The 14,588-nt window shown below is 51.2% G+C and overlaps 1 protein-coding gene across 1 annotated transcript in view; it reads right to left on the reverse strand.

Moving 5' to 3' along the window:
• The window catches only part of ANGPT4 (angiopoietin 4), a 38,928-nt gene that overhangs the window by 11,802 nt on the left and 12,538 nt on the right, over positions 1-14,588 (reverse strand). Inside the window, exons 2-4 of the mRNA XM_032295374.1 lie at positions 3,725-3,880; positions 1,836-1,957; positions 889-1,136 (exon numbers count right to left, since the gene is read on the reverse strand). Of these exons, the coding sequence (XP_032151265.1) occupies positions 889-1,136; positions 1,836-1,957; positions 3,725-3,880 (526 nt within the window). The remainder of the gene's footprint in view (positions 1-888; positions 1,137-1,835; positions 1,958-3,724; positions 3,881-14,588) is intronic.

Consider the following 14,588-nt stretch of genomic DNA (forward strand, 5'->3'; position numbering starts at 1 on the left):
CCCTGCTAGCCTCAGGCTAAGAGCCCTTCTCCTTCACACAGCCTTTGGACTTGTCTGTTTTCATGGTCTGGAAACTTCAGGAACACTGATAGCCGAGCATCTGGCATACACTTGGCACTCAAAAACCACGTGTTTCTTTCTCCTTCCCTCTGGGACCCATAGACCAAGGACTAGATATTTTTGCAAGAGACAGAGGCCGTGACTATGCATTCACTGCTTTATCCCCAGCACCCAGCACTGGGCCTGGCACACAGTAAGTGCTTAGTACATGTTTGTTGACTGAGTGATTGCAGCTGGGACCAAGCATGCCTTGGCCACCCCAAGAAGGCTGCATTAGAAGGAGTCAGTGAGGGCCTGGGAGCAGGCCCAGGCATTGTTTTCCCTTCCCAGAAACCAGGGCCAGGGAGGCCTCCTCACTTCTGTCTGGCCCTCTTGGGCTTAGGGCAGGGTCATTAAGTTGAGAGAGGTCCTTGGGGTGCATTAAGTCCAACCTCCCAGTTCCTTCCCATTCTATAGATAGGGAAACTGAGGACAGGGAGGGGTAAGACAAGCCCAAGAAAGTGGAGCTGGAGAGTGAATTCTGGAGACCAAACTTGTCAGTCTGGGCTGCTGTTGCCCTTATCCTCACCTCCAAAACCCATGGGTAAACTGAGGCCAAGAGAAGGGCAGAGGCATGCCTAAGGTCACCCATGGAATCAGGGAAGAGCGTCTGGATTGGGATTGTTGTTATTGCTGTTTATTGTTATTTCTACTTCACAGATGGTCGGGGAGGGTGGGGCCCCGCAATGGTTTCCAGGCCCCCAGAGACCCAGAAGTGTGAGCAGGGTCTCCCTCCCGTCTCCCACCCATCTCCAGCCGCACCGGGGCCCACCGCTCGCTCACCCGGGGCCGGGGCCGAGGCCTTAGCCCTTTCTTGCATCCTGTCCCGCCACACCGCCAGCTGCTGGCGCAGTTGGTGCTGCTGTTCCTGCAGGAGGCTGGAGTTGTGTCTGAGACCTTGCAGGCCGCGCTCGATGTTGGTGAGGGCGGCGCTCTGGCGGCTCAGTGCATTCAGCAGCTGCTCCTTCTTGCTGAGGATGCTGGCCAGCTCCTCCTGCCGCTTCATTTCCAGGGCCTGCAACCGCGCCTCTAGCGTGCTGCCGGGTAGAGGGTGCACAGAGGTGAGCCTGCAGTCCTCGAGAAGCATGTACCCCACTGTGTGCTTCCCTCGGCCCCGAAGTCCCTGCAGCCCGACGATGAGACTCAAGTGTGGTGGAGCATCCTGTGCCCACTGTAGGCACAGATTGAAGAGGGGAGAAAAGAGATACCCAGCCCTGGCATAGTAAAGAGGTCCAGTAGAAGAAAGAGGTGGTGTGGAAGGGACACCACAACTGGGTAGCTATTATCAAATCCCAAATGTGCTTGCTTTTTGATCCAGCAGTCTACTCTCAGGAGATGTCTTCTAGGGGGCACGGGCAAGAATGGCCCTGGGGCCTTGCTTGTAATAGAAACAACAAACAACCCAAAAAACGATATAGCCTAGATGCCCAACAGCCAGGACTGGCTGAATCTGTTGTGTTTTGACATCCCTGGAAAAGCTCCGCAGCCATGAAGGAGGAGGCTGGGTGCATTTGCACAGAACTGGAAAGCTGCCCAGGACTTGGGTCACATCAAGTCTAACCCCATGTGTGGCAAGAAAAAAAAAAAAAAAGACAGACAGAAAGTATTAATGTAAATATAGAGAAACAGGGTGATCCAGCCCCAGCCCCAGCCCTGGCTCTGGTGCCCGCCCTAGATCCCAAACTTGACTCCAGCCCCAGCCCATGCCTTAGTCTGGTGCCAGGTGCCACGCCCACCTGTTTTGGGGCTGAAGCTGCTGGAGCTTCTGCCTCTGCAGCAGCAGCTGGTCCTCCAGCTTGTCGGTGGACAGGAGGGTCTTCAGCATCTGGGCGTCCATTCTTGATGTCTGGTTCTGGAACTGCTCCAGCAAGCAGAAGCCAGTAGGGGACTACATAAGCCCTACAGGAGCCCTGGCCAACCACCCACCTGCCCATAGACCCTGCCACTCCAGAAACTCACTGACCCGTTCCCACTCTCCTGGTCAGTAGTTCCTGTGGTCACTCATTCACAGGCCCTAACTTAGTTTAGCTTCCTAACTTAGCTTCCTAAATTTGCCTTTCCCCATCACTGCAATAGCTGCTCCATTCCCCCTGCCGCTTAGGCCCCGGGAGCTGTCATCCCTGTCCCCCACATCCAACCCACCTGCAGGTCCTGTCAGCCCTACCTCCCAGGTGGCACCTGACCATTTCTCTCCTGCTCTGTGGCCTTTACTCTGACCCTGGACTCCCACCCTTGTTCCCTACAGTCCATTCTCTACTCATCCACCTGGGGCTGCCTCTTAAAACAAGCTTGCTCTGTTCAGGATCTTCCTGTGACTCCCATCTCATGCAGCGGAAAAGCCCCAGTCCTCACCATGGCCTGCAAGGTCCTATAGTGTGATCTGTCCTATCACTTCTCCAGCCCCTTGCCTGCCACTCTCCTCTTGCTTACTCCAGCATGCTGGTCTCTTGATGTTCTTGAACCCACCAGCATGCCTCCCTCTGGGCCTTTGCATGTGCTGTGTCCCCCGTCTAGAGCACTCTGCAGTAAGCCTGGCTGCAGCCCTACCTTCTCCATGGCCCTTCCTGGCCTTGCTGTATGAACTCGCAGCTCTCATCCCTCCCACCACTCCCAATGCACCCCCCTCTTGCTCTGTCTTCCACGCTATTTTCTCCTTAGTGCGGTCACTGGCTAACATACACAGCCACGTGTTGCTTAACGGTGGAAAGATGTTGTAAGAAATTCATCATGATGCGATTTCGTCATTGTGCAAACATCACAGTGTGTACTTACACAAACCTAGCCGCCTACACACCTAGGCTGTATGAGACAGCCTGTTGCTCCTAAGCTACAAACCCATACAGCACGTGACTGTACCGAATACCGTAGGCAGCTATACCACCGTGGGAGGTATTTGTGTATGCATATCTAAACATAGAAAAGGTGCAATAAAAACAGGGTGTGAGAATCTTATGGGCCTGCCGTTGTCTGTGTGGTAAGTTGTTGACTAGAACATCGTTAAGTAGTGCATAACCACATATGTCACTTATCTTTCCATTTCCAGGGGAAGCTTCACAGCAGTAGGAATGCATGCCTGCTTTGTTTCCTGCTATATACTAGAACAGTCCTCTCAAGCAGGGCCCGGCACACAGGGGATCCAACAAACAACGGGCAGAAACTTGTGTCCATTTGTTACGCGATGTTTCATCCACTGACTTCCCCACCCTCCCTTTTATTCACCAGTTCCCTCCCTGCTCTTTGCTGCTCAGATACCTCCTCTCTCCAAGTCCTTGGCTCCCAGAGGCCCAATTAATTATTTCTTATCTATCTTCCCCTGGTGCATTATAAGCCCCCTGAGGGCAGGGGGGCTATGCTGCTCTACCCCTCCTCCCAGTGCCCAGCACAGACCCCAGCACTGAAGTTACAGAGATAGAAAAACCAAGTCCACCATCTACCTCCCAGGGCTCACAGCTTAGAGGGAGATAGTTTTATGACAAGGTCATCATAAAGGAGGGGCCTAGGGGGCTACAGGCCCAGAGGAGGCCTTGACCCTACCCGGGGAAGAGGTCAAGGTAAGATGATTGGGGCTACGAGCCAGCCCGGCCAGTCGCAGGCCCTCAGTGCCCACTCACTCACTCTCTGTTACCTGAGCCTCCATGTCTATCAGCTTTCGGGTCTGGGCAGTGGTCTGGTTCAGGAAGCTGGTGTCCAGCTTCAGCAGGGGGGCCATCTGATTCTGGACCATTTGCTGCTGGGCCTCCACCAGCTCCAACCTCAAGCGCGTCTTGATGGTCCTCTCTAGCTGTGGGAGACCATGGGCTGGGGTCACGGGGGAGAGGCAGGGGGAAGTCCCCTGTCCCTCCCACGTGTCTCCATGGAAGGGCCCTAAGCAGGCACAGGAGGCCTCCCTGGCTCAGAACATGCCAGGCCAGGTCAGGCCACTTTTACCTCTTGCCTGGACCGTCACAGTAGATGCTTCCCTGGGAGGGATTACGTGCCTGTTTTGTCTGCCTCTCTGCCTCCATCCTTGTCCCCTTCACAGTCATCCCCCACTAGGCAGCCAGAGGAATCCTGCTAAACCTAAGTCAAGTCACACTCCTCCTCTGCTCAAAATCCTCCCAGGGTTCCTACCTCACTCAGAAAAGCCAAGACTGCAGGTTCCTCCATGACAGGGCCTGCCGCTACGCTCATTCTCTTCCTGTTCCCCTCTCCCTCACTCACTTCAATCCCGATGCAATGCCTCCATGACATCCCCCCAACAAAGCAAGCATGCGCCCCCCTCGGGGCCTTTGCACATGCTGTTTCCTCACTATTCCCTCTGGAATCCTCCCCCAGCCCCGCACCCCATCTGTGTGGCACACCCCCTCATGTTTCATACCACTTATCACCACTTGACTTTTTAAAATCGCTACCTCTCTTTTTATCTGTCTGTTGTCTGTTTCTCTCTCTAGAATGTCAATTCCATGAAGCCAGGGACTTGGTTTTGCTCACTATCTTGTTTCTGTGTTTGGCACAATGCATGGCACACAGCGAGTGCTCATAAATATGTGTTCAATGAATTGATGAAAAAGGGGAAGCAGCAAGGGTCAGAGCACGGCACCCAACCACATGCCCCTTCCCCACTTCCTCGGAGCGAGCCAGCCAGCAGGGAGTGGGAATGCATCTCTCCCTTGTACAAAGAGTTTGCAGGTCCGTTGGCCAAGCTGTGCTTTCTATCTTCAGGTCCCCTCCATCTGCAAATGGGTCTGGACTGGCCAGTCTCCAGGGGTTCTCCCAGCTCTGATGTTCTGGGATCCCATGTGCTAATGTTCATTTCTTTGACAGGGCTGCTCTCTTTCCCAAGGGCAGGAGAGTTGGTCTGGCACAGCACCAGGATCATGTTGTAAAGGTGGACAGTGTGTTCTCAGGGCTCAGTGCCTGCCGGGAGAGAGCCAGCTCCGCTCCACCATTCCCTCTCCATTTGGCACGCATGCTGGCCTCTCGCCACTCCCCCCAACCCTGTCCCTGGCTCCTTCCCTTGCCTTCTCACTTAGTCTTTCAGAAGGTCCAACTGGGCAGCTCCCAGGGTCCCTGGGAAGATGGGTGCTCCCCAGGAGAGGTGGTGACCTTTGCTCCGGCCAGGCTCCAGCCACTTCCTCCTTCATCTCTTCTCCCTTCTTCCATCTTGACTGTCCACTCCCATCCCTTCCTTCCCCTGGAGTGTTTCAAAGGGAGCGTGATCCATGATCAAATCCTGGAGTGGGTGCTTGTGGGCAGTAGTAGTATCGGTTAGACCATGTTTCTCAAACTATGGTTCTTCCATCAACATCAGCTGAGAGCTCATGAAAAATGAGAATTTCCAGGTCCCACCCCAGCCCTGCTGAACTGGAAACTCTTAACGGTGCCCAGCCAGCTGTGGTTAACAACCCCCTGGCTGCGTTAGACACTTGCTCAAGTGTGAGAGCCCTTGCTGCAGAGATGGCAGGGTGACTGAAGACCAGAGAGACCCCCTTCCTTCCTTCTCTGCATCATTAACCCACCCCCGCCCTGCAGCACACAGCGTGTGCTAACAAGTTCCATCTAAAAACTAACCCCACAGCCTCTCCGGCTGCTTCTCCAGTTTCTCTGGTCTCCTCAACAGAAAACTTCTACAAGTTGTCTCCATACTCTCACCTCCACACCCACCCTCACTTAAAAAAAAAAAACCATAATGTTAATAATATAATGATGTTACATTTCACACATATAAAAAAGCACAGAGGCCAGGTGCGGTGGCTCATACCTGTAATCCCAGTTCATTGGGAGGTTGAGGAGGGTGGATCATTTGAACCCAGGAGTTTGAGACCAGCCTGAGCAACATGATGAAATTTTATTTCTACTAAAAATACAAAAATTAGCTGGACATGGTGGTACAAGCCTGTGGTTTTCGCTACCCAGGAGACTGAGGCAGGAGGATGGCTGGAGACCAGAAGGCAGAGGTTGTGGTGAGCTGAGATGGCACCACCGGACTCCAGCCTGGGCAACAGAGTAAGATTGTGCCTCAAAAAAAAAAATAAATAAAAGAGAGAGAGAATAAACATAACTGGTAGTGTTCATTCTCCTGTATACTCCCAGTCACATCTCTCCATCCGGGGACGTCCATTTGCCTTTTGGGGTCTCACTGTCGCCCAGGCTGGAGTGCAGCGATGTGATCATGGCTCGCTGCAGCCTCAAACTACTGGCTTCAAACAATCCTCCCACCTCCCAAGTAGCTGGGACTACGGGCAGGCACCACCGTGCCCAGTTCCCCCTTCGCTCTTTAATTCATCTTCTCATAGATAGCCCTCCTTGACACTGCACTCAAGGGACACTTTTGTGTCTTCTTCTTGCTTGACATCTCAGGACCAATCACCCAGGTGGCCGCTCCCTGTTGCTGGACGACTTCCATCCTGGTTTCCTCCTAGCCCCTAACCACCCACTCTCTGACTCCACCTTTATAGACTCCTACAGGGCAGGGACTCTCATGGCCCAGTCCTGGGTCCTTGTCTCTATGTACATTCACTCCCCAGGTCAGGGGTCCTTAATGAGGAACCGCAGGCTCCCATGAACTTGAGTGAGAAAAAAGAATCATGTCTTTTGTCCACTAATCTGCAATTAAAATTTGGCATTTCCTTCAACATGGGCTTAGGTCACAAACCACAGGCATACTAGCAGGTCCTGAGACTCATTAGAAATCCCAAATATTTTCATATCATAACACATTCTTACAGTATCTTAAAACATTGTTTTTACTCAGCCTGATTTTGGAATTATGGACATTATCACACCCACCACTGGATAATGCTATGACTGATGACAGATTTTAGTTTTCATATTTTGCTTATGATTTCCATATTACTGAGTGTTCCTATGCTTTGATTTTATGCATTTCTGAGAAAGGATCCTTAAGCTTCACCAGGACCAGATGCCAAGGAATCTGAGGCTCCAAATGCATCAGGGCCCTGCCCCAGGTGCTGAGATGGGTCCCTGGCTTCCACATCCCATCGTGCTGATGGGGTCATCACCATTTCCCACCCAGACTTCTCCCCTTCATGTCCCCAATTCACCATCTCTGCACGGTTTCCAATGAGCATCTCAAGTCCAATGTGATTCCTCAGCTCCCACCACCCCTGTCCCTGCAACTCCCACCCCATTCTCCCAAGTCTTTCCCATCTCAGGAAATGGCTCCACCCAGTTCTGAGTCCTAAACCCAGACCTCAATCTTTTTTTTTTTTTTTTTTGAGACAAGTCTCCCTCTGTCGCTCAGGTTGGAGTGCAGTGGCGTGATCTCGGCTCACTGCAACCTCCATATCCTGGGTTCAAGAGATTCTTCTGCCTCAGCCTTCCAAGTAGCTGGAACTACAGGTGCGTGCCATCATGCCTAACTAATTTTTGTATTTCACCATATTGGCCAGGCTGGTCTCGAACTTCTGATCTCGTGATCCGCCAGCCTCAGCCTCCCAAAGTGCTGGGATTACAGGCGTGAGCCACCGCACCCGACCTCCAGACCTCAATCTTAACTTCTCTTTTTCTTACTGGCCACACTCAACCCTAGTAAGTACTGCCCACTATGATCCCAATGTAGATTTCAAATCTATTTATTCACCTTATTCTGGGCCAGGCTGTCCTCCTCTCCATGGGTCTGCCTCTTGTGCCTTCCTATCTCTAACCCCTCTGTCAGCTCCCAGGAGATTCTAATGTGTGGCTGGCTGGGCCCACCAGCATGGATAAGGACAAGTGCAGCTATACGGAGTTTGGTCTCAGACTTCTTCATGCATCACTGACCTCCTAGAACCTAAATTAAAAAGCAGACTTCCAGGTACTGAGCACCTGCTCCAAGTGGTCAAACAGCAAATTCATGCCTAAGGTGAGCCTTTCCCAGGCATCTTCCCCAAGATTCTCATTTGCCTGAATGTGGCCAATCTGAGGCCTGAAGTCTTGCCCAAGGTCACCATATAGCAGGCTAGGTTCTAAGACTCCTTGCTAAAGGGCTGCTTAATCACCAGCTGAGCTGGTGATTCAGGGCAGCGCAGGGTCCTCTAGAGTGACTGGCGCTCCTCAAGCACCTCACTGGTCCCCTACTTGTCCTGCAGTTGCAAGTGGCTGGGCAGGGCAAAGACTACCCACAGCTGGAGCCCATCACCCAATTTGCCACACCCGCCCACCAGCACGGGTCCTGGGATGGATAATCTGGGCCAGATGGGCTCAGTTAGGCTACGCTGGGCTCTGGAGACTAACCTTGGCCTGGGTGGTAGGAGCTGGGTCTGGCTCATGGCTCAGGCACCAGCTGGAAGGGCAGGGGATGGATCTCAATAGAGGAACTGACTCAACATGGGATCTACTGCTCTCTATGCCCTGCACCGACTCCAGGATTAGACCTGCCCCTTCTCCATCACTCTCAGGCTGCCGAATTCTCAGGCCTGTGATGGGGTACAAAGGCCTGACCTCTAATCACCCTTCCAGCCAGCAAAGAGGCTAAGCTTTGGTTCCTGGCCTACTGCGCCCTCCCCTTGGCCCTGGGTTTGAGTTCTGGCTCTACCACACTCTCATTGTGGGCCCTTGGAGAGTACTATGTTTCTCTGATCCTCACTTTACAGATCTGTGTCATGGGTCAGGACACCCTGCTCTTTGGTAGGGAGAGGACATTTGCAAAGGGTCCTGAAGGAAAGGAAGGAAATTTTCACAGGCAGGGGCTTGGGGAAGAGGGGTGACCCAGACAGATAACAGGTGCAGATCAATGGAAGAGCAGCCTCCGTTGCCAAGGAGATCTGTCCAAGCCTCCTTCTCTCCTGTATTATTTATATAAAATGGACATCAACTGGCCAATGGAGAAACTCCAGTCCATCCATCAAATGGATTTCACTGAGGAATCAAAAGTAAAGAGCCATTGATGTGTGCAATAACACAGATGAGCCTCAGGTGGATTATGAGTGAAAAATATGCCGGACTCCAGCGGTTCCACACTGTAGGGGTCTACTTGTATGACTCTAAAAATCAGAATCTGTGATCGCAAGGACCTGGATCCCGGGGGTTGGGGACTGATTGTTAAAGGACACAGGGGAGCTTCTGGGATATTGGCAATGTTCTATGTCATGATTATGCTGGTGGTTACATAACTGAATACGTCTGTCAAAACTCATGGAACCATATATGAAAAGGGTAGATTTTGCTGTAGGTAGTAGAGCAATAATGTAAAAAGAAAATGCCATCACCCTCACCCCATTTTATTGAAGGTCATACCTCAATAAAAATCAACGCCCCAACACAAGTTTCTATAAAATGCCCCAGATATACATATGTAACATTAAACTGCAGGTAAAAATGAATGCAGAGAGAGTGAATCCCCTCAGCCTCTCCTACTTTCATTTATTTCATTCGTGCATTCATTCAGGAATTATTTCTTGAGCACCTACTATGTGCTCATCCTGTGTTAGGTACTAGAGAATCAGAAAATGAGCAAAATTGGTAAAGTTTCTGATTCCTGGGCATTTCTACTAAATATATCAGTTGCATTGAAATCTCAATGAGTGCTATGAAGAAAATAAGGGGGGGTATATGTGGGGTTGGGAGCAAGTTTAGCCAGGGTGATAGAGAAAGCCCCACCAGAGAGCGCCATCTGGGCCGAGAGGCTGAGAAGAAGCCAGGTCTAGGGAAGTCAGGAGGGCGGGAATTCCAGGCAGAGGAAAAGGCAAGTGCAAAGGCCTTGAGGTGGGAGCGTGTCTCGGATCTGAGGATTAAAATGAAGATGAGTAACAATGGTATGCCCTGCATCTATCTCTCTTCCATGGAAAATGGTACATGAGGTTCCTGTTTGGAAAAAGCCTTTTGTCAACTGCAGGTAAAAATGAATGCAGAGAGAGTAATGCTTTGTATGGATGGGCCTGTGTGTGAATGACAGCTCTTAGCTTACTGGCTGTGTGACCTTAGGCTGGTGCTTCTACCTGTCTGAGCCTTTTTCTCTAAAATGAAGATAATCATAGCTCCTCCCACTAGGTTGTAGGGAGCATTCCTGAGATGACCCGGGTTATAATTACATAATGAACGGATGACAAATTCTGGTATGTCTGGGCCATGGCTTACTATGCAGCTGTTAAAAACAATGAGGTTGATGAATGACGCAGTGGTTCACACCTGTAATCCCAGCACTTTGGGAGGCCAAGGTGGGTGGATCGCTTAAGCCCAGGAACTGGAGACCAGCCTGGGTAACCTCAATGGGGTGATGGTGATGGCATTTTCTTTTTACATTACCTTCATTGAGCAATAAAAATTTATTGAAATTGTTTGGATTTTTAAAAGTAGAACGAGAGTGTACACAGGTATAATTAATAGAATATTTAACTGCTGGTATATGAACACCAGAAGTCCTTAACTGATGTCCTGGACCCCCAGGGATCTGTGACTAGAATTCAAGGAACCTGTAAACTTGTATGAAAAAAAAATGACCTTTCCCCCCCACCCCAATCTCTAACTGCAATTAGCATTTCCTGTGGTGGTGACAGCAGGGCCTGTGGCTTTGTCACTAGCAGACACCGCATATACTCTAATAATGTCTTACTGCAATGATTGCGGACATCTGCGACACACTGTGCATACTCATCTCAGCCTCAGAATGATGGAAGCTGCCCGATCCCCCACTCGGTCCTGTTATTTTGCGCATTAACACAGAAGTAACATAGGACTATATTAGAAACCTGTTTTCTGATATGTTGACATTTTCATCTCAAGGTAATTTGTTTCCTTTACAAATTATGCATTTAATTTTACATTTCAAAAAACATTTTTTTTCTGAGAGAGGGTCTAGAGCTTCATCAGATGCCAAAGGACCCCAAGGCACAGGAAAGGTTAAGACCCCTGAAGACCTGTCCCACACGTTTCCTCACTGGTGTCCCCAGTAGGCTGCCAGCTGTGAGAATGCCTGCCTTTTCTTCTGGGGCCTGGAAGAGTGTTTGGATATTTGTAGGCTCTGCTGTTGACCCCAATTATAGATGGGCAAATGGAGGTTCAGGCTCAGAGTCACTTTCTCGAGGTCACCCATCAAGTTGGCAGATGCCAGATTCATCCCCAGGTCTACTGATTTGGAAGGCAGGAGGTCAGCTCTGATGGCTGTAGGAGGGTCAGGGCAGGGTTGAGCGGGTGAAGGTGGTGCTTCCCTCACCCAGGGCACAACCCAGGCTTCAGTCCAGCAGCCAGTGAGCCCAGAGGGCAGGGTGAACCCTGCTGCTGGCTTCCACATGTTGACCCAGTTTCTGGGTCTCTGTCCAGACTTGTTCCTGAATCAGACCCAGAGCACCAGGGTTTCTGCGAATCGGGGTGTGCGTTAAGGCAGAGGAAGGTCAGGGAACCTTCCAAAACTATTCCCTATGAAATTAGAGGGAGCTAAAGACCACTGGACTGGGAATCAAGAGCCCCCTGTTTCTGATCACAGGTCTGCATCTCCCAAGTGTGATTTGGTCAAATGACTTCATCTCTCAGTAAACTACCTCCTAATTGTTCCGAGCCAACCTCTCAAAGCCGCCCTGCTCTCCTCTGACTCTCTCATATCCCACATTCAATCTGTTGTCTCTACCCTCAGGCACGGGCAGAATCTGACCACTACTGCCCAGCCTTGCCACTTCCGCCCCAGTCCCAGCCATTATCATCTCTAGCAGGGATCACAGCCTCCTTGATACCCAAGGCTTCCGTCTCGCTCCCTGGGCCCCCAGGCACGCTTCATGGGTAGCCAGTGAGGTCCCCGGTCAACCTGTCAGATTATAATTCCCTCTGCTCTAAACCCTGCCGTGGCTCCCGTGTGGCTTAGAGAGGACCAGGATTCTTTGCAGATACCTTTAGCGAAGAACAAAATTCTTTGCTTTGAAAACAGGTGTAGCAGCCCCAACGAACAGAATCCAAACCAGGCTGTACTGGGGTAGTGTGGGAATTGGGATGTAGCCTGTTCTAGGTCCTAGGCTGAACCAAGGCCCCACGGCTGGGGTGGCGCAGGGTGTGGAAATCTGAGCCTGGCCTGATGGTAAAAGGAAAAGGGCTTTAGCAGGGATGCCCCAGGAGTAGGAGCCCAGGCAGGGAGACATCTGGGGAGCAAAGACTTAGAGAGGGGGAGACCCAAAGGATGCCCTCAGGGACCACTCAGCCCCCACCTCCCCCATTTCACAGATGGGGAAACTGAGGTCCCAATCAGGAAAGTAAAGTGCCAGAGGCTGTATACAGAAGCTAATGGCCAGATCTGGTCCAGACGTATGAAAATCCGGGAGGTCAGCGCTTCCATAGCTTTGTGTGTGTGTTTCAACTTAAATGCAAATCTTCGTAATTTTAGTTTTCAAATGGGTGATATAAACACGTTGTTCAAAATTCCAAGGAACAAAAAAGAGTGAAGTGAAAAACAAATTTTCGGTCCCCGCCCCAACCTGCAGTTGTCTCCCTACCGGCCACTGAGAGGGAGGTTCCTCGGTTTCCTTCCAGAGAAACGCTATGCATACATCTGCAGTAACTGTGCTTCCACCCCACCGTCTGCCCTTCGGGCTACAAAAGCCTCCGCTTGCCATTCCACACCTGGCTTCCTTTCGCTTGACATAATGTATAGCGTGTTCCACATTCATCCGGGTAGCCTCTCCACACGGCTGCAAGCTGCTTGCAATTCCAGGCATGGGCCTGTTGTTCACGCATCTAGTCTCCTCTAGCTGGGCCTGTAGGCTATTTCCAGGCTTTTCCCATCACAAACAGGGCTGCTACAAATACCCTTGTACTTCTGTCACCTAACACCTTCACAGGTCTACATGGGGAATAAATCCTTTGAAGCAGAATTGCTGAGTGAAATCACACTTTTTGTTGGCCCTTTGTTTTTTGAGACAGTCTTGCTCTGTCACCCAGGCTGGAGTGCAATGGTATAATCATGGCTCACTGCAGCCTCGAACTCCCAGGCTCAAACAATCCCCCCACCTCAGCTTCCCAAGTAGCTGGGACTATAGGCCACCAGGCCCAGCTATTTTTTTTTTTTTAATGTGGAGACCGGGGTCTTGCTTTGTTGACTCAGGCTAGTCTCGAACTCCTGAGCTCTAGTGATCCTCCCACCTTAGCCTCCCAAAACACTTATGATTTTGACTATCGTTAACAAACTGCCCTTGGCAGAGGTTGTGCCTAGTGGTTCTGCCCTTTGCTTGGAGGAGAGGCCCTAGGGTCTGCTGAGGTGGCCACAGGAGCCAGAGAGCTGCTTATTGCACCCCCTCCCAACATGCATCCACAACCCCCCAATCTCAATAGCACCAGAGCTTCTCCCACAAGCATCCTTCTGACTTCCAGGTCTCCTTGAAAATGTCACCTCCTCTGAGAAGCATTCCCTGACCACCCCCACTCTATTCCACCTGTTTATCACAGGGTCCATCCTGGCTTCTATACAGTACTTCATGCCATCTGAAATCACTTCAGTCATTTGTCATTTGTCCAATTCCCCCACCAGGAGAGCCCCAGGAGTGCAGAGGTTTGTCTGTCCTGTTTGTGGGCACATCCTCTGTGCCTAGAATAGGGCCAGGCACATGAGAGGTGCTCGATAAATATTTGTTGAAAGAATAGATGGGTCAGTTTTGAGCCCAGGCCCAGCTACTGTTATTAGAACTTGTGAGAGACAAAGGCAGTAGAAACCACAGAGGCCAGAGAGCAGAGAGCCAACTGGTGCCAGGGCAGAACGAAAGGGCAGAAACAGCAGTACAGAGACAGGAGGGGCAGGCAGGAGGGTTTCCCTGACTGAGGGAGCAGAAGGAGGAGTGGAGGGGGAGTAGAGAGAGGCACGTGGCAAGTGAGGGGGTCAGCTTGGGGTATCTGTAGGAGGAATGTTCTAGAAATGAACACAACGTAGTCTTGGTGCTCATTTACTGGCTCCCAACAACTTGTTCAGATGTGCTAAGACTTGTGCCTGGTGCTGGGGAGAGAGGAGCAACCAGAACAGGCCAGGCTCTGCACTGCTGCCCGGGTCTCCCAAGGAAGATCTCTAAAGAGCTACTGTGTCCTTGGTTCTTCCATTGTCCCCGTTTTATGGACGAGGAAAGGAAGGCACGAGAAGATGAGCCTCTTGCCTAAGTGGCAAAGACTGGATTTAGATACAGGCCTTTGGGCTCCAAAGACCACAGCCTTAGCCATTCAGTGGGGTGCTTGTGGCAGCCAGCCTTCTGGATGACCCCAGGGATCCTGGTGCCCATGCCCTTGTATAGTCCCCTCTGTCAACGAGTCAGGACTGGCTGGCATGACTACTTAGATATTGTAGAAATGGTGGAGTTGCAATGGCCAAACCATTGCATTTCATCTTCTGTCTTGCCCTCTCTTGGACCACATGCTCTAGGGGGAATAGGCTACCATGCCCTGAGGACCCTTAAGCAGCCCTGCCATCTGGAGGGGAACTGAGGCCTCCTACTCACAGCCAGCACCAGCTCACCAGCCACATGTGGCTGAGCCCCAGCCCTGGCCAAGCCTTCAGATAAGTGCAGCCCTGGCTGATATCGGAGTGCAACCACATGAAAAAAACCCCA

The sequence above is a fragment of the Sapajus apella genome, unplaced genomic scaffold (assembly GCF_009761245.1).
Source record: "Sapajus apella isolate SASKATOON/1434 unplaced genomic scaffold, GSC_monkey_1.0 scaffold33, whole genome shotgun sequence".
Taxonomy (NCBI): domain Eukaryota; kingdom Metazoa; phylum Chordata; class Mammalia; order Primates; family Cebidae; genus Sapajus; species Sapajus apella.